The sequence below is a fragment of the Mobula birostris genome, chromosome 20 (assembly GCF_030028105.1).
Source record: "Mobula birostris isolate sMobBir1 chromosome 20, sMobBir1.hap1, whole genome shotgun sequence".
Lineage (NCBI taxonomy): Eukaryota > Metazoa > Chordata > Chondrichthyes > Myliobatiformes > Myliobatidae > Mobula > Mobula birostris.
The window spans coordinates 65,727,242-65,749,635 of record NC_092389.1 but is presented as its reverse complement, the minus strand read 5'-3'; the positions used below and the strand labels follow the sequence as shown (position 1 = coordinate 65,749,635).

General features: G+C 46.2%; 3 protein-coding genes across 3 annotated transcripts in view; 1 reads left to right on the top strand and 2 right to left on the bottom strand.

The window, feature by feature from the left end:
- The window catches only part of LOC140185492 (uncharacterized), a 37,864-nt gene extending 33,420 nt beyond the window's left edge, over positions 1-4,444 (bottom strand). The window contains exon 1 of the mRNA XM_072238826.1: positions 4,422-4,444. Within this exon, the coding sequence (XP_072094927.1) occupies positions 4,422-4,444 (23 nt within the window). The remainder of the gene's footprint in view (positions 1-4,421) is intronic.
- Positions 1-22,394, bottom strand: part of LOC140185051 (uncharacterized) — a 783,302-nt gene that overhangs the window by 526,769 nt on the left and 234,139 nt on the right. The gene's annotated exons all lie outside the window — the stretch shown is intronic.
- Positions 5,774-12,395, top strand: LOC140185491 (uncharacterized). Its single transcript, XM_072238825.1, has 2 exons — positions 5,774-6,058; positions 10,413-12,395. Exons 1-2 carry the CDS (start codon positions 5,774-5,776, stop codon positions 12,393-12,395), a joined length of 2,268 nt encoding a protein of 755 aa, XP_072094926.1.

Genomic DNA, 22,394 nt, shown 5'->3' with positions numbered 1-22,394 from the left:
CTGATGCATTCCAAGCGGCCCTGATTTATACAGAGGATCTGTCTCCGGAGACACGGTTATACACCTCACAAACTTTCTTTGTTACAACTGTTTGAACAAACACTTTAATTCAATACCTTTGTCTCTATTGTAAATATTGGGTCGATTGGAGACAAATACATTAAAATTCGTTGGCATTATCTCAGCAGCGTCTCTGGTGGAAATAAACCGGTACATTTACTTTCAAAGACTGAACTTTGTCACCGATCAGCTACATTTAGATATTTCATCTTTTTTTGTTAGGCTAATTATTCATCTCTGAACGGAGAGCAGCCTCACTGACCGATCCCGACCTCTGTCCCTGCAAATTCCCATTTTGATCTGCCCTTCAGTCCTTCAGCTTCTTCTCTCTCTCTCTCTCTCTCTCTCTCTGTCTCTCTCTCTCTGTCTCTCTCTCTCTGTCTCTCTCTCTCTCTCTTTCTGTCTCTCTCTCTGTCTCTCTCTCTGTCTCTGTCTCTGTCTCTATCTCTGTCTCTGTCTGTCTCTCTCTCTCTGTCTCTGTCTCTCTCTCTCTGTCTGTCTCCCTGTCTCTGTCTCTCTCTGTCTCTGTCTCTCTCTCTCTCTCTGTCTCTGTCTCTGTCTCTCTCTCTCTCTCTCTCACACACACACACACACACACACAATTCTATTTCTACGTTATAGTGACTGTCCTATTTTACATTCTATTTAGTATAAATTACGATAAAATGCACATTTGCATCTTTAGACCGAGACATAACATAAAGATTTTTACTGCTCATGTATATGAAGGATGTAAGTAATAAAGTCAATACAATTCAAAAAACACAAACACAGGTTTGGACAAAGATACAAAAGAGAAATCGAGATCAGGATGGCAGCGGTCAAATGAGCGCGTTGCTGATGTACAAACACAACAAAATCTGCAGATGCCGGAAATCCAAAGCAACGCAGGGAACTCTTCTGAGTTCCTCTAGCATTTTGTGTGTGATGTTACTGATCTTTAATGAGCATCTCAATTGTGTGAAATATCAAAAGAAATTGAGAAGAAATATTTCAGCTGGCAACATAATGCGCAGCTCGGTTAAGTGTTAAAAACAGTACTCAGACTGGGAGATGAATAGAAGCGGTATGGCTGGAATAAACGACCGAAAGACAAGCGTGAGATAAAACGTCAGATGAGAGAGAGCGAAGAGAGTGAACGTCAGCGAGAGACAGGTGCTTAGATTGCAGGATTGTGATGTTGTTCCTGTATCTGCTAGTCTCTGTTACAGTGTGAGGGTGTGGGGTTCATTCTGTACCTGTCAGTTTCTGATACAGTATGAGAGTGTGGGGCAATTCTGTACCGGTCAGTCTCTCGTAATGTGTGAGTGTGGGGTTCATTCTGTGCTTTTCAAGTCACTCTGTAAAGAACTGCTTCCTGATGTTTGTCTGAAATCTCCCTTTAACCAGTCTATACGTGTAGTCCTGTTTCCTTGTTGATGGATTAATTTTGAAGTAGCAGCTGGTATCTACCTTACCTCTACCTTTAATGATTCCGAAGACATTAATCGCATATCCTCTCATTCTATGTCGACATAGGCCAAATAGATTCAGTTTTCTCAATTTTACTGCATAGTTCACAGCCTGCAGTCCGACAATGAGCCTAGTCGCCTTTCTGTGAAATCTTTCCAGAGCCTTCACATCCCTCACAAAATATGGAGATCAAGATTGCACACAGTACTCAAGGCGTGGCCTCGCAAGTGCATTATACAGCTTAAGGAGAATGTGTCTTCTGAGCACATTATATAGCCCAACATTTCATTGGACTTCCTAATTGCTTCAGTGCATTGCCTAGATGTTGCTAGTGATGTCTTCCAGGAGACGCAATCCTTCCCATACAATGCACTCTCTTACTCAAGACCCCCATTGTATATTTATATCTAATATTTCTACATCCTGTATGCAATATTTTGCATTTACTTACACTGAATTTCGTCTGCCATTCATCAGTCCACAACAGAATTTTGTTCTGATTGACCTGTGTTGATTCTGCTGCCTGTATTTCATCAGCCCATCTCTCTAATATTATGTCAAATGCAAACTTAACTACTTTAGTTGGTTCTGTGCTTATACAAATTATTAATGTAAATTATAAACGGAAGCGGCCGCCAAACTTATTCTTGTGGAACCCCACTTTTAACACTTTTCTGCTGTGAAAATTATCCTCTCACCGTACCTCATTACTTTCTGTTTTTGAGCCAATTCTCCAGATATTCGCATACCATACTCTGAATCTGTACATCCTGTAATTTGATTATTAACCTCTTATGGGGCACCTTGCCAAAAGCCTTCTGAAAGTCCAAGTACAGCTTTACCTCTTTACTTCTTTAGCTCTCAGTATTTTTTTTACCTCTTTATTGTTATCATAAATTTCAGTTGCCTCTTCATAGACCTACAACATATTAATAAAACGTGATTTACCCTTTTTGAACCCATGCTGACTTCCTGCTGACATAAGGCCATAAAACCATATGACATAGCAGTAGTAGGCCATTTGGCCCATCATGTCATTCAATCTGGCTGATAGTTTTCTCCTCTTCAACCACATTTCCCGGCGTTCTCCTGATAACATTTGATGCCATGTCCAATCAAGAACCTGACAATCTCTGTCTTAAAAATACCCAGCGAACTGGCATCCACAGCTGCATGTGGTAACAAGTTCCACATAAATTCCCTGCTCTTGTATCCTAGACCTCTTGAAATGAATGCTAACATTGCATTTGCCTCACTCTCCACCGACTCAACCTGCAAGTTAACCTTTAATGTGTTCTGCACAAGGATTCTAAAGTCCTTTTGCATCTCTAATGTTTGGGTTTTCGCCCCGTTTAGAAAATAGTTCGCACCTTTATTTCAACTTCCAAAGTGCATAACCGTACATTTTCCAACATTATATTTCATTTACCAGTTTCCTGCCCATTCTTCTAATCTGTCTAAGTCCTTCTGCATCCTAACTCTTTACTGAACGCAACCTACCCGTCCGTCAAACTTTGTATCATCTGCAAACTTGACAATAAAGCCATCTATTTCATCATATAAATCGCTTATAAACGGCATAAAAAGAATTGGTCCCAACACCGACCCCTGCGGATCATCACTAGTCACTGGCAGTCAACTTGACAACTATCCTGTACTCCCACTAGTTGCATGTTTGTTGTTATCAGATTATTTTACAACTTGTTCTTTTTTAGTCTTTCTCTTATCTTACCCACAATGCACGTTAAGCTTACTGGTCCATAGTTACAAGGTTCAGTGCGGTCACCCTTCTGACATACCGATAAAATGTTAGCCCTTTTCAAGTCCTTCAGCATTTTAACAAATTCACAGAATTTTGAATAATTCTTGTTAGGTGTTTGTGTTAGACTAATTTAAGTACCCTTGGATATATGTTGTTTGACACTGAGATTTAGTAACTCTCAGCTGTTTCACATTCTAAGATCTCTGAGCCACTATAAACAACTTTATTTTTCTCTACACTTTCTGGCATATTGCTCACGTCTTTACAGGTGAACACTTTAGCAAAATAAGAGTTAAAAGTATCCGCTATGTCCTTCTCTGCATAATTTAATACCCCACTGTTATTCCAAATACACTTAACTTCCCACTTAATCTGTCTTTTACGACTAAAGTATTGACAAAATCTCTTGGGATCAATCTTAGCATTATCAGCAATATCCTTCTCAACCTGCCTTTGGCAATCAGAATTTCCACTTGACTATAGCTCTCATATTTCTATATGCCCTATGGTTAAAATTTATTATTTTTTTTCTGCATTCCACATATAGATGTCACCCATGTACACAACGAACAGTATCTTACAGCCAGTGCCTGCACCATCCAGCTCGCCTTTGGACTCTGGAAGGAATCCGGTGCGGTCACCTTCTATTTACACCATGCAACACTTGGCCTGTGGGCCTGATCGCCGTGATCTTCTAGAGCGTGGCAGTTTTTCAAGGAGGTTCTAGGACAGGCAGCATGAGTCCACGAACACTTTTTGGAAACTTTTACCAGTACCTGATTCTATGTATTTCTTTAAATTCAAAACGAGAAGAAGGAACCCTGGTGATTCCCCTGTGACAGGGAAAGGAAAAGTCAGGCAGTGTGGTAGTGACAAGTGACTCAGTAGTTTGTGGCGACAGGCAGGAGATACTGCGACAGCAAAAGACACACAAGGATGTTGTGTTGCCTCAGTGGTGCTACAGTCCAGGGTGTTTAGGTGCAACTGCATGATATTGTCAAGGGGATGAGTGAAAATCCAGAGATGATGGTGCACACTGTCACCAATGTCATTGTCACAAAATGAGATGGGATCCTACATGAAGAGCGCCTGGAGTTCGGAAAGAGGCCTCTTTCCTGCCGTCACCCATGTGCACAAACAACAGTACCTTGGGGCCAACGAAAACGCCATTCCGCTCGCCTTTTGTCTCTGGAAAGAAACTGGTGCGGTCAGGAATAAGGTAAAATTCCAGTTGGTCCCAGGCGGCAGGTCGAGGTGGTCCGAGGGGATCGCAGGGTGAAGAAGGAGGGTCCGGAGCTCCGACTGTTTGTGTACGAAGAGACAGAACTTTGATAAATGTGGCGCCTTTTATTTTCCTTTTGTATTTTATTCTCTATTAATTATATAGTTCCTGTAATATCTACAAACTGTAATTCATTTAATCGTTTCTGGTGTATTGTCTGTTATTTGGGCGGGGTGGGGTAGATCACACAACATGCACACAAACTAATTACCCAGTTTGGCGGGGGCGAGGGCTGTTTCCCCAGACGACAGCGAGCAGAGCGACCCTGAGGCTTGCCAGGAGGGCTACATTTAGAGGCTTTTGTCCGGGATTGGATTCAGTGGTGTTTTGTCTGGTTGCCCTGTTTAAATCAGTAATGTGTGTCTTTTTGGGTGATTTGCTGGTTATTGCTGCATGCGAGATGGGCGAGGTCTTTGTTCGAGTTCAGACTAGCGTTGACGAGTTGAGGGCAGAACATGGGGCTGCCCATGCTGTTGGGAGAGAGAGGAAAGAGTGGTCTGATTCGGAGGTAGGGTCTGCGAATATATGTTCTGGCTATGGCAGGCTCCGCCTGGCGTTTGGGATGGTGTCCACCCCAAGAGGGGCGGAGGCGTGCGAGACGTGGGCGGAGCGGATCTCTCAGTTGTTAGATGATTGACAGTGCTCGGATGAGGGAGAGCGACAGGGATTGGTTGAAAGTTTGTGTAGGCGGGCTGTTGACGGTGTTAGAACTATCAGGTTTAATTACACCGTAGTGACAACAGACAGTTATTTGAACGAGGGGGGAAGGGTTTCAGTGTGTTTTCTCCGGCTAGGAGTGCAACTAAATTGCGTGCGGTGCCAGGGGGGTCATTTCAGGGGATCATCCCCTCCCTCAGTTGTTCAGCTGATCAGAGAGGGGTCGCTAAACTTAGTGGAGGCCCAGTGGGGAAACGGCTTGGGGTCTCTGTGGGAGCACGTTCCCAGCAATGTACCAATGAACTTCGAAAGAAAAAGGCCTTATTCCTGAAGGCTTAGAGGGACCACGCCCCAGGGTGTCGTTACGGACAAATGGAAGCGATGCTAAAGTTATCCTCGACCCCGGGGCGCAGATCAAGTTGTTGTACAGTTCGTTTTACAACCGGTGTCTGAAGCATTTACCCTTGACAACCACAAGGGCACCGGAGATTTGGGGTACCAGTGCCAGTAATTATCCAGAAGACGATGCTTGGTTAGTGGCCCTGGAGTTCATGGGGGCAATGCCCGGGCACCCGGCGTGTCTAGTTGCTTCTGAGGACGTGGGTAGCAGCCTTGATCCAGTACCAGATTTAAACGAGACCCAACTGTGGTACGGCCTGGGGGAAGCAGCTGAGGGTGAAACCCTCTTAGTAGACGCTCCGAACTACCACGAGGGAGGGGAGTTGACGGCTGAAGCCACCTTAGTGAGAGAGAGGTCGCGACGACTGGAACACCAACACCAAGACTGTTTAAAAGAAGCGGATGAGCAGACTCCATATTCTAAGGAAGCCGAGATCCTTGAACACGTGAGGCAGGATGTCGCAGATCTTTTACCAGTCTGTTCTTCTTTGCTGCTTTACGTTGGGAAAGACTAAATAAACTCATCAGAAAGGTTGGATCCATCCTTGGCCACTACCCGCACTCTTTCGGGTAAGTGGTGGAGTGGATGTCACTGAACAAACTGTTATCGATTATGGACAATCCGGAGCATCCTCTCCATGACCTACTGAATAGGCAGCAAAGCCCCCGACCCCTTTTGAACAAACTCACTCAGCTCCGCCCTCACAAGGATCGTAACAAAAATCTTCTGCGACAGGTGAACACACATCACAGTTCAATAGACCCTGCATTGTTGTTTCAAACATTATTATTGCACACTCATACAGTGTTATTGTGTATATTATTATTCTGTACTTTATTTTCAGTAATGTCTGCCCGCTGCTTGCTGTGCTTTTAGATGTTGCTGCAGAAACGAATGAATTTCCCACTCGGAATCAATAGAGTATTTATTATTATTATTCTCCAGCCCTTTATCTCTCAACAATCAACTTCCCAGCTCTTTACTTCACTCCTCCCCCTCTCCCGGTTTACCCTATCACCTCACCTGGCCCACATTCTGACTCCCTCCCTTCCTTTCCAGTGCTGAAGAAGGGTCTGGGTCTGAAAGGCCGACTGTTCACTTCTCTCCATAGTTGTTGTCTGCCTCCCTGACTTTCCTCCAGCATTTTCCGTCTGTTGTTTGGGATTTCGGCATCTGCATATTTTCTTCCGTTTGCTCACACGCGCATGCGCAGAGGTATGAGGTAAGCCCAAATATCGCGCATGCGCTCAGTAGACGAGAGGCTCACAAAGACCGGTCGCAGGTAGGAGGGTTCTCCGGTGGGAAATTAATCAGCGGCGTCTGAAACGTGATTGACGGGCTATTACTGTGAGCTCCTGGCGCACTGGTCCTGCACCCCAGGACAGCCCCGGTCCGTTCCCTCTTTCTCAGCCCCACGATCCGTACCCAGTGCCGCCAGGCTTTCGGCTAATGAGCGGTGGGCCGCCGCCGTTTCTGCGGCGCATGCGCATCGCTTTATTGTTCGGTGGCTGACAGACAGGTTTCTCGATCATGGGGCCTTCTGGGTAAAGAGGCAGCCATGGATGATACTACCAAGCGTTGTTCCCGTACAGTCGAAGGAAATGGGAGCGAGTGTATCTCCCAAACACTGCCGTGTTTCAGCTATGTAAATCTGAGGATTAGTAACTCGGAACAAAAATATAGTTCCCAGTTAATCTCGGTTGAAGAGTTTACCTTCCAGTCAGTGAAAATGTCAATTAGAGCTGTATGGAATTAAAACCTTCCGTCAGATTTAGTTCTCTCCGAGTAAATAACGATATGAAACACCTTTGCCTCGATGACAAGTGACTTGTGGCTTTTATATCACAAAAGTGCCGCACTCCAATGAGAATAGCCACTGCCCTCCACTTTATATTAATTGGCATTGCCATCGATGGGTTCCTCACTGTGAATCAGCTGGTGGGAGGCGATCCTAATAATTAGTAAATCTCCAGGATCATACATGTGGAAACAAGTGCTCTTTGTAGTGTTGTGGAGCATGGCCAGAGCTTGAAATAATACCAAATGACCGAGACATATTGAGCCAAGTTTCAGGTTGACTGAAGTCAGAAATAGCCCATTCTCACACAGACAGGAATACAGTCAGAGAATTTGATGGTCAGTCAGAATGTCTGATCTGTGCCTTGATAGAAGATGATTGCATATAGAAACAGAAATTTACAATATATTACAGGCCCTTCGGCCCACAATGTTGTGTCATCCATGTAACCTATTCTAGAAACTGCTTTGGATTTCCCAACCACGTTGCACTCTGATTTTCTGAGCTCCATGTACATATCTCTCAAAAGACTCCATGGTATCTGCCTCTACCATCATCGCTGGCAGTGCGTTCCATGCACCTACTACTCTCTGTGTGAAAAACCTACCTCTGACATCCCCTTTAACCCTACTTCCAACACCTTAAAACTATGCCCCTCGTGTTTGCCAATTCAGCCTTAGGAAAAATGTCTCTGGCTATCCACACGATCAATGCCTTTCATCATCTTATACACATCTGTCAGGTCACCTCTCATCTTCCGTCGCTCCAAAGTTCACTCAAACTATTCTCATAAGGCATGTTCTCCATTCCATGTAACATCCTTGTAAATCTCCTCTGCAGTCTTTCCACAGTATCCACATCTGTCCTGTAATGAGGTAACTGTACTGTGTGGGTTTTAAGAAAGTCTTATATAGCTCTAACGTTATCTTACCGATCTTGAACTCAGTTCCATGGTTGATGGAGGCCTTCTTCACAACAATGTCAATCAGCACTGCAGCTTTGAGTGTAAAACTGACATGGACCACAAGATGTCACTGATCCACCACATTGTCAATAGTCCCAACATAATATTGTATTCTGTCTTCAAATGTGATGTACCAAAATAAACCACAGCACCCTTATCTGGGCTGAACTCCGTCTGCCAGTTCTGCATCCTATCTGCATCCTGCTGTAACCTCTGGAGAACTGTCCAGACTCTTCACAACACCCTCAACTTTTGTGTCATCAGCACCCTTCTCCTTCCTCATCAAGATCATTTATAAACATCACAAAGAGAAAGAGTCTCAGAACACATCCCTGTGGAACACCACTGGTCACCATCCTCCATGCAGGATACAAACCATCTACAGCCACCTTTGGCTTCTGTGGGCAAGCCAATTCTGGATCCACAAAGCAAGGTCTACTTGGATCCTTGCCTCATTACTTTCTGAATGAGCCTCGCATGAGGAATCTTATCAAAAGTCTTACTGAAAGCCATGTACACTACATCCAATGCTCTACCTTCATCAGTGTGTTTTGTTACATCCTCAAAGAATTCAGTCAGGTTTGTAAGGCATGATCTGCCCTAGACAGAGCCATGCTGACTATCCCACATCAGATTATGCTTCTACAAATGCTCATAAATCCTGCCTCTCAGGAGCTTCTCCAACAACTTGCCCTCCACTGAAGTAAGAACCACTGGTCTGTAATTTCCTGGCTTGTCTCTACTCCCTTTTTTGAAAAGGGAAGAATGTCTTCTAATCCTCTGGTACTTTTCCTCTCCCTATTGATGTGCAAAGATCATCGCCAGAGGCTCAGCAATTTCCTCCCTCACTTCCCACAGTATCCTGGGGTTGAGTACCCCCAACTTGTGTTGAAGTTGGTAAAATTGTGATGCCAGGATATCATATAGAAACATGTAAAATTATGGAAGGAATAGATAAGACAGAGGCAGGAAAGTTGTTCCCACTGGTAGATGAGACTAGAACTAGAGGACATTGCCTCAAGATTTGGGGGAAATTGGGATGGAGATGAGGAGGAACTGCTTTTCCCAGAGAGTGGTGAATCTGCAGATTTCTCTGCCCAATGAAGGAGTGGAGGCTACCTCAGTAAATATATCTAAGACAAGATTGGATAGATTTTTGCGCAGTTGGGGAATTAAGGGTTATGGGGAAAAGGCAGGTCAGTGGAGATGAGTCCATGGCCAGATCAGCCATGATCTTATTCAATGGCAGATCAGGCTCAAAGGGCCAGATGGCCGACTCCTGCTCCTATTTCTTATGTTCTCACCACAGACTGAAATCTCTCCTGAAATATTGTCCTTCACTCATTGATGTCTTTTGCAAATATTTTTACAGGTTTGAAATGGCAGAACACTTGTGTACGGGAATCTCAAACACAACAACAAATCAGTTTTGCTGTCTGAATATTTAAGGAGCGACCAAATTTATTCTTTGCAACACCAGCACATCTGGTGTTGATTCTTGGAGGTGAAGAAATATCTCATCCCACCTGGTAATGTATTCTGTCTCTGAGATGAAGTTTTCTGTTTTCACTCTGTGAAATTCACTGGAACCGGGAGCTGAGAACACTCCAGCATATGTCACTGGAGATCAATTCTTCAACTGCATCAATCGTACAAGGCATTCAAACATCTGACTTTCTGAATTGCCAGAGAATTGTTCGCAGTAGATATCATTCTCCTTCTCTCAGTGTGGGAAGAGATTCACTCACAGGCTACCCGCAGACACGCCAGTGAGTTCACAGTGGGGAGAGGCCATTCACCCGCTCTGTGTGAGGGAGGGGAACCACTCAGTCATCCAGTCTGAAGATACATCAGCATGTTCACACCATAGTGAGATGCTCCACCTGTTCTGACTGTGGGAAGCCATTCTGTTATTGATGCTAAAGGTATATCAGAAAGTTCACCAGTGAGAGGACATTGACCTGCTCGGACGGTGGGAAGACATTCACACACTCAACCACAACACAGTGACACCAGTGAGTTCACACCGGGGTGAAGCCATTCACCTGCTCTGAATGTGGGAAAGGGTTCACTCAATCATCTCAACTGAAAGAACACCAGCTCGTTCACACTGAAAAGATGCCGTTCACCTGCTCAGACTGTGGGAAGGGATTCACTCATTCGTCCACACTACATAGGCACCAGCGAGTTCACACTGGGAAGAGGCCATTCACCTGCTCAGACAGTGGGAAGGGATTCACTCACTCCTCCAAACTACATAGACACCAGCGAGTTCACACTGGGAAGAGGCCATTCACCTGCTCAGACTGTGGGAAGGGATTCATTCAGTCAAACGACCTGCTACAACATCAGTTAGTTCACACTGGGGAGAGACCATTCACCTGCTCAGACTGTGGGAAGGGATTCAATCAGCGTTCTCAACTCCAGACACACCAGCGACTTCACACTGGGGAGAGGCCATTCATCTGCTCAGACTGTGGGAAGGGATTCATTCGCTTTTCCGCACTACAGAGTCATCGGCGAGTTCACACTAAGGAGAGGCTATTCACCTGCTCAGACTGTGGGAAGGGATTCACTCACTCGTCCAATCGACAGAGACACCAGCGAGTTCACACTGGGGAAAAGCCGTTCACTTGCTCTGAATGTGGGAAGGGATTTGCTCGGTCATCTGAACTGAAGGTACATCAGCGAGTTCACACTGGGGAGAAGCCATTCAGCTGCTCTGAATGTGGGAAAGGATTCATTCATTCATCTCAGCTCTTGAAACACCAGCAAATTCACACTGGGGTGAAACCATTCATCTGCTCTGAATGTGGGAAGGGATTCACCGATTCAGCTCATCTGAAAGAACATCAGTTTGTTCACACTGCGGAGAGACCGTTCACCTGCTCAGACTGTGGGAAAGGATTCATTTGGCATTCTCATCTGCTGACACACCAGTTAGATCACACTGGGGAGAAGCCATTCACTTGGTCTGAATGTAGAAAGGTATTTTCTCGGTCATCTCAACTGAAGATACATCAGCGAGTTCACACTGGGGAGAGGCCGTTCAGCTGCTCTGAATGTGGGAAAGGATTCATTTCTTCATCTCAGCTCTTGAAACACCAGCGAATTCACACTGGGGAGAAACCATTCATCTGCTCACAATGTGGGAAGGGATTCACCTATTCAAGTCAGCTGAAAGAACATCAGTTTGTTCACGCCGCGGAGAGGCCGTTCACCTGCTCAGACTGTGGGAAAGGATTCATTCGGCATTCTCAACTACTGACACACCAGTTAGATCACACTGGGGAGAAACCATTCATCTGCTCTGAATGTGGGATGGGATTCACCCATTCAGCTCAACTGAAGGAACATCAGCGACTTCACACTGGGGAATGGCCATTCACTTGCTCAGTTTGTGGGAAGGGATTCACTCGGTCATCTCAACTGAAGGTGCATCAGCGATTCCACACTGGGGAGAAACCTTTCAGCTGCTCTGAATGTGGTAAGGGATTCACTCGGTCATGTCAACTGAAGCTACATCAGCGAGTTCACACTGGGGAGAAACCATTCAGCTGCTCTGAATGTGGGAAAAGATTCACTGGGTCATCTCGACTGAAGGTACATCAGCGAGTTCACACTGGGGAGAGGCCATTCACGTGTTCTGAATGTGGGAAGGGATTCATTGAGTCATCTCAACTCAAGAAACATCAGTTTGTTCACACTCGGGAGAGGCCATTCAGATGCTCTGAATGTGGGAAGGGTTTTGCTCGGTCATTTCAACTGAAGGTACATCAGCGAGATCACACTGGGGAGAGACCATTCAGCTGCTCTGAATGTGGGAAGGGATTCACTCTGTCATCCAAACTTGTGAGCCACTACCGAATTCACACGAGGGAGAAACTCCTCACCTGCTCAGATTGTGGGAAGGAATTCACTCGGTCGTCTGAGTTTAAAATACATCAGCGAATTCACACTGGGGGGTGCCACTCACCTGTTCTGAATGTGGGAAAGGATTCACTCAGACAACTCAATTAAGACTATAAGATACAGGAGCAGAAGTAGGCCATTCGGCCTTTCAAGGCTGCTCCACCATTCAGTCATGGGCTGATCCAATTCTTTCCAGTCATCCCCACTCCCCTGCCTTCTCCCCATACCCTCTGATGCCCTGGCTAATCAAGAACCTATCTCTCTCTGGCTTATATGCGCCAAATGACTTGGCCTCCACAGTTGATTGTGGCAACAAATTCCACAAATTTACCACCTTCTGAGAAAAGTAAGTTCTCCTCATCTCCGTTCTAAACGGATGTCCTCCAATCCTGAAGTTGTGCCCTCTTGTCATAGACTCCCCTCCCATGGAGAATAACTTTCCCATATCTAATCTGTTCAGAGCTTTTAACATTCAGAATGTTTCAATGAGATTCCCCTTCCGACCACCGTTCTCCTGAACTCCGGGGAATACAGCCCAAGAGAAGACAGATGCTTCTCGTATGGTAACTCTTTCATTCCTGGAATCATTCTTGTGAATCTTCTCTGAACCCCCTGCAATGTCAGTATATCCATTCTAAAATAAGGAACCCAAAACTGCTCACAATACTCCAAGTGTGGTCTCACGAGTGCCTTATAGAGCCTCAACATCACATCCCTGCTCTTATATTCTGTACCTCGAGAAATGAATGCCACCATTGCATTCACCTTCTTCACCACCGACACAGCCTGGAGGTTAACCTTTAGGGTATCCTGCACAAGGACTTCCAAGTTTCTTTCCAGCTCTGCATTTTCAATTCTCTCCCAATCTAAGTAATTGTCTGCCTGTTTATTTCTTTCACCAATATGCATGACCATACACTTTCCAACATTGTATTTGGCCCATTCCCTGAAACTATCTAAATCTCTCTGCCAGCACTCTGTTTCCTCAGCACTACCTGCTCATCCACCTACCTTTGTATCATCGGCAAATTTTTCCACAAATCCATTAATCCAACAGTCCGAGTCATTGACATACATCGTAAGAAGCAGTGGTCTCAACACCGACCACAGTGGAACTCCATTGGTAACCGGCAGCCAGCCAGAATAGGATCCCTTTATTCCCACTCTGTTTTCTGTTGATCAGCCAATGCTCCAACCATGGTAGTAAATTCCCTCTAACTCCATGAGATTTATCTTGCTAAGCAGCCTCATGTGCAGCACCTTTCAAAGGCCCCTGAAAATCCAAGTATACCACATCTACTGCATCCCCTTTGTCTACCCAACTTGTAATTTCCTCAAAGAATTGCAGTAGGTTAGTAAGGCAGGATTTTCCTTTCAGGAAACCACGCAGGCTTTGGCCTATCTTGTCATGTGCCTCCCGGTACTCCGTAATCTCATCCATAACAATCGATTCCAGCAACTTCCCAACCACTGAAGTCAGGCTTTCAGGTCTGTAGTTTCTTTTCTGCTGCCCCCCACCCTTCTTAAATAGCGGAGTAACATTTGTAATTTTCCAATCATCAGGTACTATGCCAGATTCTATCGATTCTTGAAAGATCTTTAGTAATGCCTACGAAATCTCTCCAGCTATTCCTTCAGAACCTGAAGGTGCATTCCATCAGGTCCAGGAGATTTATCCACCCTCAGACCTTTAACCTTCCTGAGCACCTTCTCAGCTGTAACTTTCACTGCATGTGCTTCACTTTCCTGATACTCTTGAATGTCCGATATTCAGTACTGCAGATGTCTTCCACCGTGAAGAATCATGCAAAATACGCATTCAGTTCCTCTGCCATCTCTGTGTCTCCCATCACAATATCTCCCGTGTCATTTTCTATTGGTCGTATCTCTATTCTCAACTCTCTTTTACCCAGTGGCAGCCATCCTTTAGCCAAGTTTCAGGTTTGGCCACAACGTCATATTGCCAATCGAGCTGAATTTCAAGACCATCCACTTTATTTCTTATGCTGCGAGCACTCAAATACAGCTCTGTGTGGTGCACCCTCTCCAAACTTGTCATGCTACATTTTGGAGGACAGGAACCCCAGAACTTGCCGGAAGGTCTGAGGAATGGAAATGAAACTTAACTGAGAAGATGTTGGGACATGAAAATGCATTTTGGACCGATGAGGCTGATGTTTGTTACTCCAGGATTACTTACAACACTATTGGAGCGACCAAGGATACCCCTTTCTGAGAGAGGTCTCGCCCGTCATCCGGTATTGAATGAACTCCGCACGTATACACAGGGGAGAAACTGTACAACTGCTCAGACTGCGGGAAGGCATTCACTCAGTCATCTCAACTGAATGAACATCAGCGAGTTCACACTGGGTAGAAGCCGTTCACCTGTTCCAACTGGGAATGAATTCACACTTTCATCTCGCCTGTCTGCACACCAGACTGTTTTCAGCAGTGAGAGGACGTTGTCCTGCTCAGACTGTGGGAAGGCATTCACACACTCATCCACACTGCAGAGACAGTGGCGGGTTCACACTGTGGTGAGGGTGGTCACCTGATCTGAGTGTGGGATGGGTTTCAATCAGTCACTCATCCTTGTGTCACCCTGCCGGGCTTTGACCCATCGTTAAATGGAGACATCAGAAGTTTGAGAGGACACAATTCACTCAAGTTCGACAATTGAGCATTAAAGGCAGTGGTTTCAGGGCAGGTTATTTTTGAGCTTTCACCAGGGGCCAGTCAACAGTCAGGATTGATTAACAAGAAGATGCCAACGTTAGGCAGCAGCAAATGGAGTGGCCAATGCTGGACTGGGCAGAGTTGGAGTGGAGACTTTGAGGCTTTACCTCTTTGAGGGTTCAGTCAGGACAGCCTTCGCACAGAGAAGGCAACATTATACTGGAGGTGGAAGTGTTTTTGCCCCCTTCCTCACATTTGCTCAGTTAGAACAGTCAAGATGCCAGGCAGGATAGTGGAAAGCTCCTCTTGCGGGATGTGGGAAGGCAGGAGACCCTCCTGTGTCCCTGATAACTACACCTGTGAGAAGGGCATCCAGCTTCAGCTCCGAATAATCTACATTAAGGAGTGGGAGCTGGAACTGGATGAACTCCAGATCATTCGGGAGGCTGGAGGGGTGATAGGTCGGACATATAGAGAGGTAGTTGTAACCAGGCTGTATGCCACAGGAAACTGAGTGACAGTCGCGAAGCGGAAACGGTGGGGGGGGGGGGGATGAGAACAGCAAGTGCAGTGTACCCCTGTGTCCATCCCGCTGAACAACACATATATCACTTTTGTCACAGTTAGAGATGGTGGGATAACCTGGCAAAGGAAGGTTACAGCAGGAGGGTCTCTGGCGCTTAGTCTGGTTCTGAAACTGAGAAGGGGAGGGTGGAGAAGAGGCGTGCTGTGGTCATTGGTGAATCATTAGCTAAGGGAACGTACTGGATGTTCTGTGGGTGAGAATGAGATTCCAGGATGGTATGTAGCTTCCTGTGTGCTCCAGGTCTGGGCTATCTCCGGCCGAGCACTCAGTTTTGCTCAGGAGGGTGAACAGTGAAGGTCGTGATCCATGTGGGGACCAATGATATGGGCTGGTAGAGTAACGAGGTTCTGCAGGGAGTGAGGTGCTAAGTTAAAGGGCAGCTCATCCAGGGCTGTGACCACAGGTCTGTTATCTGTGCCACATGCCAAGAATAGGAAGATCATACAGTTTAATACGTGTCTAAGGATTTGGTGCAGGAGGGAGGGCATAATGTTATTGGATCATTTGAGCCCGCAAGGATTACTGTATGTACAGGTGTTTGCATTGGGGTAGAGGGGACATGGTTGCTGGAAGGTGAAGTGGGCGGACAGGTCTCTCTCTCTCTCTCAGACACACACAAACATATGCAGTGGAGTGTGAGGGAGGGGAGTGAGGAGGGACAAGGGGAATGAGGAGGATGGTGTTAGGGCTCACTCACAAAGTCTCAGACTCACCCAACTGTCCGCCTCTGGAATTGGTCCCATTCCCTACCCCAGGCTGCGGGTGAGCATTGAGTTGCCTTGCCAACAAGAAACTGAATTGTTTGATAGCATCTGGTTAACATATTTAGATAATAAATTTACGTTGAACTTGAACATTGAAACATATTGTTTTTAAAACTTGTACTGATGAGAAATGATCTCTGTGAAGGTCCAGTCGTGGAAAATGAACTGGTGTTCAGCCCCACTGCTCCATGCCAGACAAGAACCCCTATCTGAGTCTGTCCCATCTGTCTGTGCTTGACACACCTCCCTCTAAAGTTTCCTTTTTCTGTACCTGTCCCAGTGTCTTTTATTTTCCTTCACAACCTCATTCTCCTGCCTGCACCCTTTAACCTTTGATGACTTTACTAATCAATGTATGTTTTATCCAAACAGGATGACTTGGCCTCTGAGCCGTCCGTGGCAATGAATTTCACAGGTCCCTCATCTGTCTAAATGCATGCTCTGTGGTATTTGACATTGTGACCCAGAAGATTAAAAGTGGCAGTTATCTACTCTATCGAGATCTTTCGTGATCTGATCAACTTCTATCAGGTCACCCTGAGCTCCTCCACTCCAGAAAAAACAGCCCAAGTTTATCTGAACTCTCCTTACACAGTAGGTTAGGATTCCAATCCACACAACATCCTGGTGAACCTGTTCTGCAATCTCCTCATTGCTGCCCCAAACACCAGTGGCGTAATGGACTTTAACTAAGTAAATAGTGAATTGTTGATTAATAAGGGTGTCAAAGGTGACTGGTAGAAGGCAGCAGCGTGGGGTTCAGAGGGGATATCCAATAGCCGTGATCGAATGGTGGAGAAGACTCAATGGACGGAATGGGTATTTCAGTTTCTACTGAATTGTTGTATAGTGTTGAGATGGCGAAGCGGTGGGGAGTAAGGTGTGGGTGCAGGTAAGAGTGAGTGTCCAGGTAGGAGATGGTGTTAAGCACCTTTTCACCACATCTGGTAACCAACAACAATTAACTTCAGAGTGGATCAATCATAAGTCCCTTTATGTTTATTTGCAGCAAGGGAAAACTAGCACTGCCCAGGTGCTGGTAATAGCTTTATCAAAAAGAGACAATACCATCACACCTTTGGACACAAGTTCAAGGACAGGGTGCATTCTGTTGTCTGCTGAATCAATGTTTGGCATTCTTCCAGTCACACAGCTGCGGTTCTGCACTCAAGTGCTCAGGTACCATAAGCATCATGTTGCACCAAGATTATTAGCAAAGCACTCTGATGCAATACAGGTTCCATTTTGTTACAGAAAAAAATGCCATTTTGGTACAACAAGTGAAGTACGTTTCCCCAGTGGTGGAGAAGCATTCCTTCACATCCCCTTACGTCACTCCCCATTTCTGTTCACACCTCCGATCCTTGCGGCCTTCACCCTCTGTGAAAACCCTTACATCACTCCCCATGTCTGTTCACACCTCCGATCCTTCACACCTCACCCTCTGTGAAAACCCTTACATCACTTCCCATTTCTGTTAACACCTCCGATCCTTCACACCTCACCCTCTGTGAAAACCCTTACGTCACTCCCCATTTCCGTTAACACCTCCAATCCTCGTGGCCCTCGCCCTCTGTGAAAACCCTTATGTCACTCCCCATTTCTGTTCACACCTCCGATCCTTGTGGTGCTCACCATCTGTGAAAACCCTTCTTACCCTACACCCATCGTCATTTTGTAACCCCGCCTGACCCCTACACCATTTACCATCCCTGTAAAGCCTCCACCATCCACACTGGCGCAATAGCTGACAGCTGACCTGAGAAGGACACCGACCGTGGCAGGTAGCAGGGCTCACAAAACACACTCACACCAGCTGACATTTTTTATAACCCGACTGATTTGCATGGTTATCTTGTCTAAACCGCTTCCTACCTTCCTATCTTTACCTTACCCCGCTCCCCCCACTGATCTCCATCCTGAAACATATCCTTGCCAGCGAGGGAAGTTCTACACACTCCCACTTACTTCCTCCCTCAGCTCCATTCTGGCTCAGAAACAGTCCTTCCAGGTGAGGCAACGTTTCAAAATAGGGTAAGAATAGGATGATTCGGCAGATGAATGTGTGGCTGAGGAACTGGTGCAGGGGCATTGCATCAGATCTCTGGGTCATTGGGATCTCTCCTGGGGATGCAATGATCTGTACAACAGGGACGGGTTGTATCTGAACCTGGCGGGGTCCAGTGTGCTCGTGGGCAGGTTTGTTACAGCTTGTGTTTAAAATAACTTGTCAGGGGGATGGGAACCGGAGTGTGAGTGCTGGGGATGAGGTAGCTGGTTGGCAACAGAGGTAGCGTGCAGTGAGAGTACCAGCAAGCACCATGCTGCCTTCATGTTATGAGAGACGGCACACCACACGATCAGCTTTATCTGTGCCTGCTCATGCTGTGTCTGTGCCTGATATGAGAACCTACACACTGAATAGAAGCTTCCTTCACTGTGCTATCAGAATTTGGAACAGCCTTCCAGATGCTGTGGTTGGAAAGATCAGCGACGATGGGTTCCAAGCCTTCAAGAGTCGAGTGCAGAAACACCAATCATCTCTGGGAGGGAAGGCACTTGCTTCTTCATAAGATATGATGAAGGGGACCAGGATGGCAATGCTTGGCTGTTGGCAGGCAGGGTTAATACCTGACTTTCAAGAGCACTTTGAGTTATGTTCCGGCTGGACTTAGTCCTTAAACTGCTAGAGAACAGTGCGTAAAGAACAGATGCTGTTTTCTCCCAGTCGTGATTAGTTTTTAGTTCCAAGTGCTCCTGTCACGTTTTGTCACCCTGCAACCTTATTCTTCAATCTCTTTGAATAATGGAGGACAGCAGGTGTATAAATGTCTCTCTCCAGCAGACTTCATCATGACTCCAGTATTTCTACTATTTTTTTTTTAATGTTTCTTAATTGTACATATGATTTTCTTGTGTTCTATCGCTGAGCAGCGGTGAACCATCTGATTGGCCTGTCAGAGTTCTCTTTGGGAACTAGTTGACTTGATCAGCATTTCTGATCCTGGCTATTGTTCACGATCACACGTAATAAACAAAAATGCAGAGGCTGATATCGGGTGAAAATTGCAGTCAACGGAATGAGTTGCACCGTTAAAGTGGGACAACATCTATAAGGGTGATGAATGCAGGGCTGAAGGAACGTGCGCAGTGTACAGAGTAACAGAGGTGAACTTGTAGCACAGTGTGATTTGAGTACATCTCCGTGTCGTGGCTGAAAGAAGATTACAACCCGGAGCTTAACGTCCAAGCAGACACGTTGTATCTAAAGGACAGGTAAGTAGGCAAAGGGGTGGGTGCCTCTGCTGGTAAATATGAAATCAAATCATTACAAAAAAAGGGGCGGCAAAGGATCAGAAGATGTAAAATCTCTGTAGGTATAGCGAAGAATCATTAAGTGTAACAAGACCCTGCGATGATTTATATGCAGACCTCGAACCGTTGTAAGGATGTGGTCTACGAATTACAATTGGAGAGAAAATGCATGCCAAGAGGGCTATGTTACGATAGTCATGGGGGATTACAATTAGGAAAATCAGGTTAGTGTTGATTACAGAGGGGGAAATTTGAAAAATGCCTACGAGATGTCAGTTGAACACGTTGGGGATCAGCTATTCTGGATTGTGTGTTGAGCGATGAACTGGAACTGAGTGCTGATGAAATCGCAGAGCACACTCGATGGGCAGAATGGCCTGATTGTGCTGTATCATGTGGAGTTCTGGTCTCACAAACCCCTGCAATGCTGAGTGACCAGGGTTCAGTCCTGGGTGTGATCAACTGCTGCAATATCTGCAGAATCTGACATTAACAGTCCCTCGTCAACTCGCAACTAGAATTAGTTACCATCTGACAGTGACTGCAGGTCAGGGTAGGAAACAGGGGAGACACTACATCTGCTGACCCGTCTGACAGTGACTGCAGGTCAGGGTAGGAGACAGGGGGAGAGACTACATCTGCTGTCCCGTCTGACAGTGACTGTAGGTCAGGATAGGAGACAGGGAGAGAGACTACATCTGCTGACCCGTCTGACAGTGACTGCAGGTCAGGGTAGGAGACAGGGAGAGACCACATCTGCTGACCCGTCTGACAGTGACTGCGGGTCAGGGTGGGAGACAGGGGCAGAGACTACATCTGCTGTCCCGTCTGACAGTGACTGTAGGTCAGGGTAGGAGACAGGGGCAGAGACTACACCTGCTGACCTGTCTGACAGTGACTGCAGGTCAGGGTAGGAGACAGGGGCAGAGACTACACCTGCTGACCCGTCTGACAGTGACTGTAGGTCAGGGTAGGAGACAGGGGCAGAGACTACATCTGCTGTCCCGTCTGACAGTGACTGCAGGTCAGGGTAGGAGACAGGGGGAGAGACTACATCTGCTGACCCTGTCGGTATCAGCCCCAGGGTACTGAAGGCCTGTACGATCCGGGTCTCTGGGATTTTGCAGCACCATTTCAATCTGAGACTGAGTCAGGAAAAGATACCGGTGCTGGGGAAGACTTCCTCTTTGGTTCCTTTACCCAATACGGTGACTCCATCTGGACTTAATGACTACAGACTGACTGCCCTCATGTGATGAAGGTGATGCAGAGGCCGATCCAGACTTACCTCGGACCCTCTACAGTTTCCCTACCAACCTCATGAGGGAGCGGATGATACCATCATCTCCCTGTTGCAGAGAGCCCACTCCCACCGGGATGATGCTGGTGGCATTGTGAGAATCACTGGTTTTGATTTCTTTAATGCCTTCAATACAATCCAGCCACGTTATCTGAGCAAGGATGGGCGTAGACAAATTCACTATCTCCTGGATTACTGCCTTCTTGACAGATAGACCCCAATTTGTACCGCTGGGTGGTTCTCTGCCTGAGGTGGAGATGAGTGACACTGGAGCTCCACAAGGGACTGTCCTGTCTCCGTTTCTGTTCACACTGAACACCTCAGACTTTCAGTGCGACTCTGAGTCTGGCCACTTAAAGATGTTCCCTGATGGCTCTGTCGTAGTTGGGTGCATCAGAGATGGGCAGGACTCGGGGTACAGAGGGCTGGTTTAACAGGATTGTGGAATAGTGAGGGAAGAATCAACTGCTCCTGAACGTGGTCAAAACCAGGGAAATGTTGATAGATTTTAGGAGGAAGAGGACTGTGATGAGTCCTGTATACATTCTGGGGGAAGAAGTTGCGATGGTGAAGGAGGACAAATACTTGGGTGTTCGCCTCGGCGAGAGACATGGCTGGGAAACCAACACCAAGACTGTTTAAAAGAACGGGATGAGCAGACTCCATTTTCTAATGAAGCCGAGATCCTTGAACACGTGAGGCAGGATTTCGCAGATCTTTTACCAGTCTGTTGTAGCGAGTGCAGTCTTCTTTGCTGCTTTACGTTGGGAAAGACTAAATAAACTCATCAGAAAGGTTGGATCCATCCTTGGCCACAACCCCGACTCCTTCGAGTGAGTGGTGGAGTGGATGTCACTGATCAAACTGTTATCGATTATGGACAATCCGGAGCATCCTCTCCATGACCTACTGATTAGGCAGCAAAGCCCCCGACCCCTTTTGAACAAACTCACTCAGCTCCGCCCTCACAAGGATCGTAACAAAAATCTTCTGCGACAGGTGAACACGCATCATAGTTCAATAGTCTCTGCATTGTTGTTTCAAACATTATTATTGCACTCTGATACAGTGTTATTGTGTATATTATTATTCTTCACTTTATTTTCAGTAAAGTCAGCCCGCTGTTGGCTGTGCTTTTAGATGTTGCTGCTGGAACGAATGAATTTCCCACTCGGAATCAATAGAGTATTAATTATTATTATTATTATTATTCTCCAGCCCTTTATCTCTCAACAATCAACTTCCCAGCTCTTTGCTTCACTCCTCCCCCTCTCCCGGTTTACCCTATCACCTCACCTGGCCCACATTCTGACTCCCTCCCTTCCTTTCCAGTGCTGAAGAAGGGTCTGGGTCTGAAAGGCCGACTGTTCACTTCTCTCCATAGTTGCTGTCTGCCTCCCTGACTTTCCTCCAGCATTTTCCGTCCGTTGTTTGGGATTTCGACATTTGCAGATTTCCTTCTG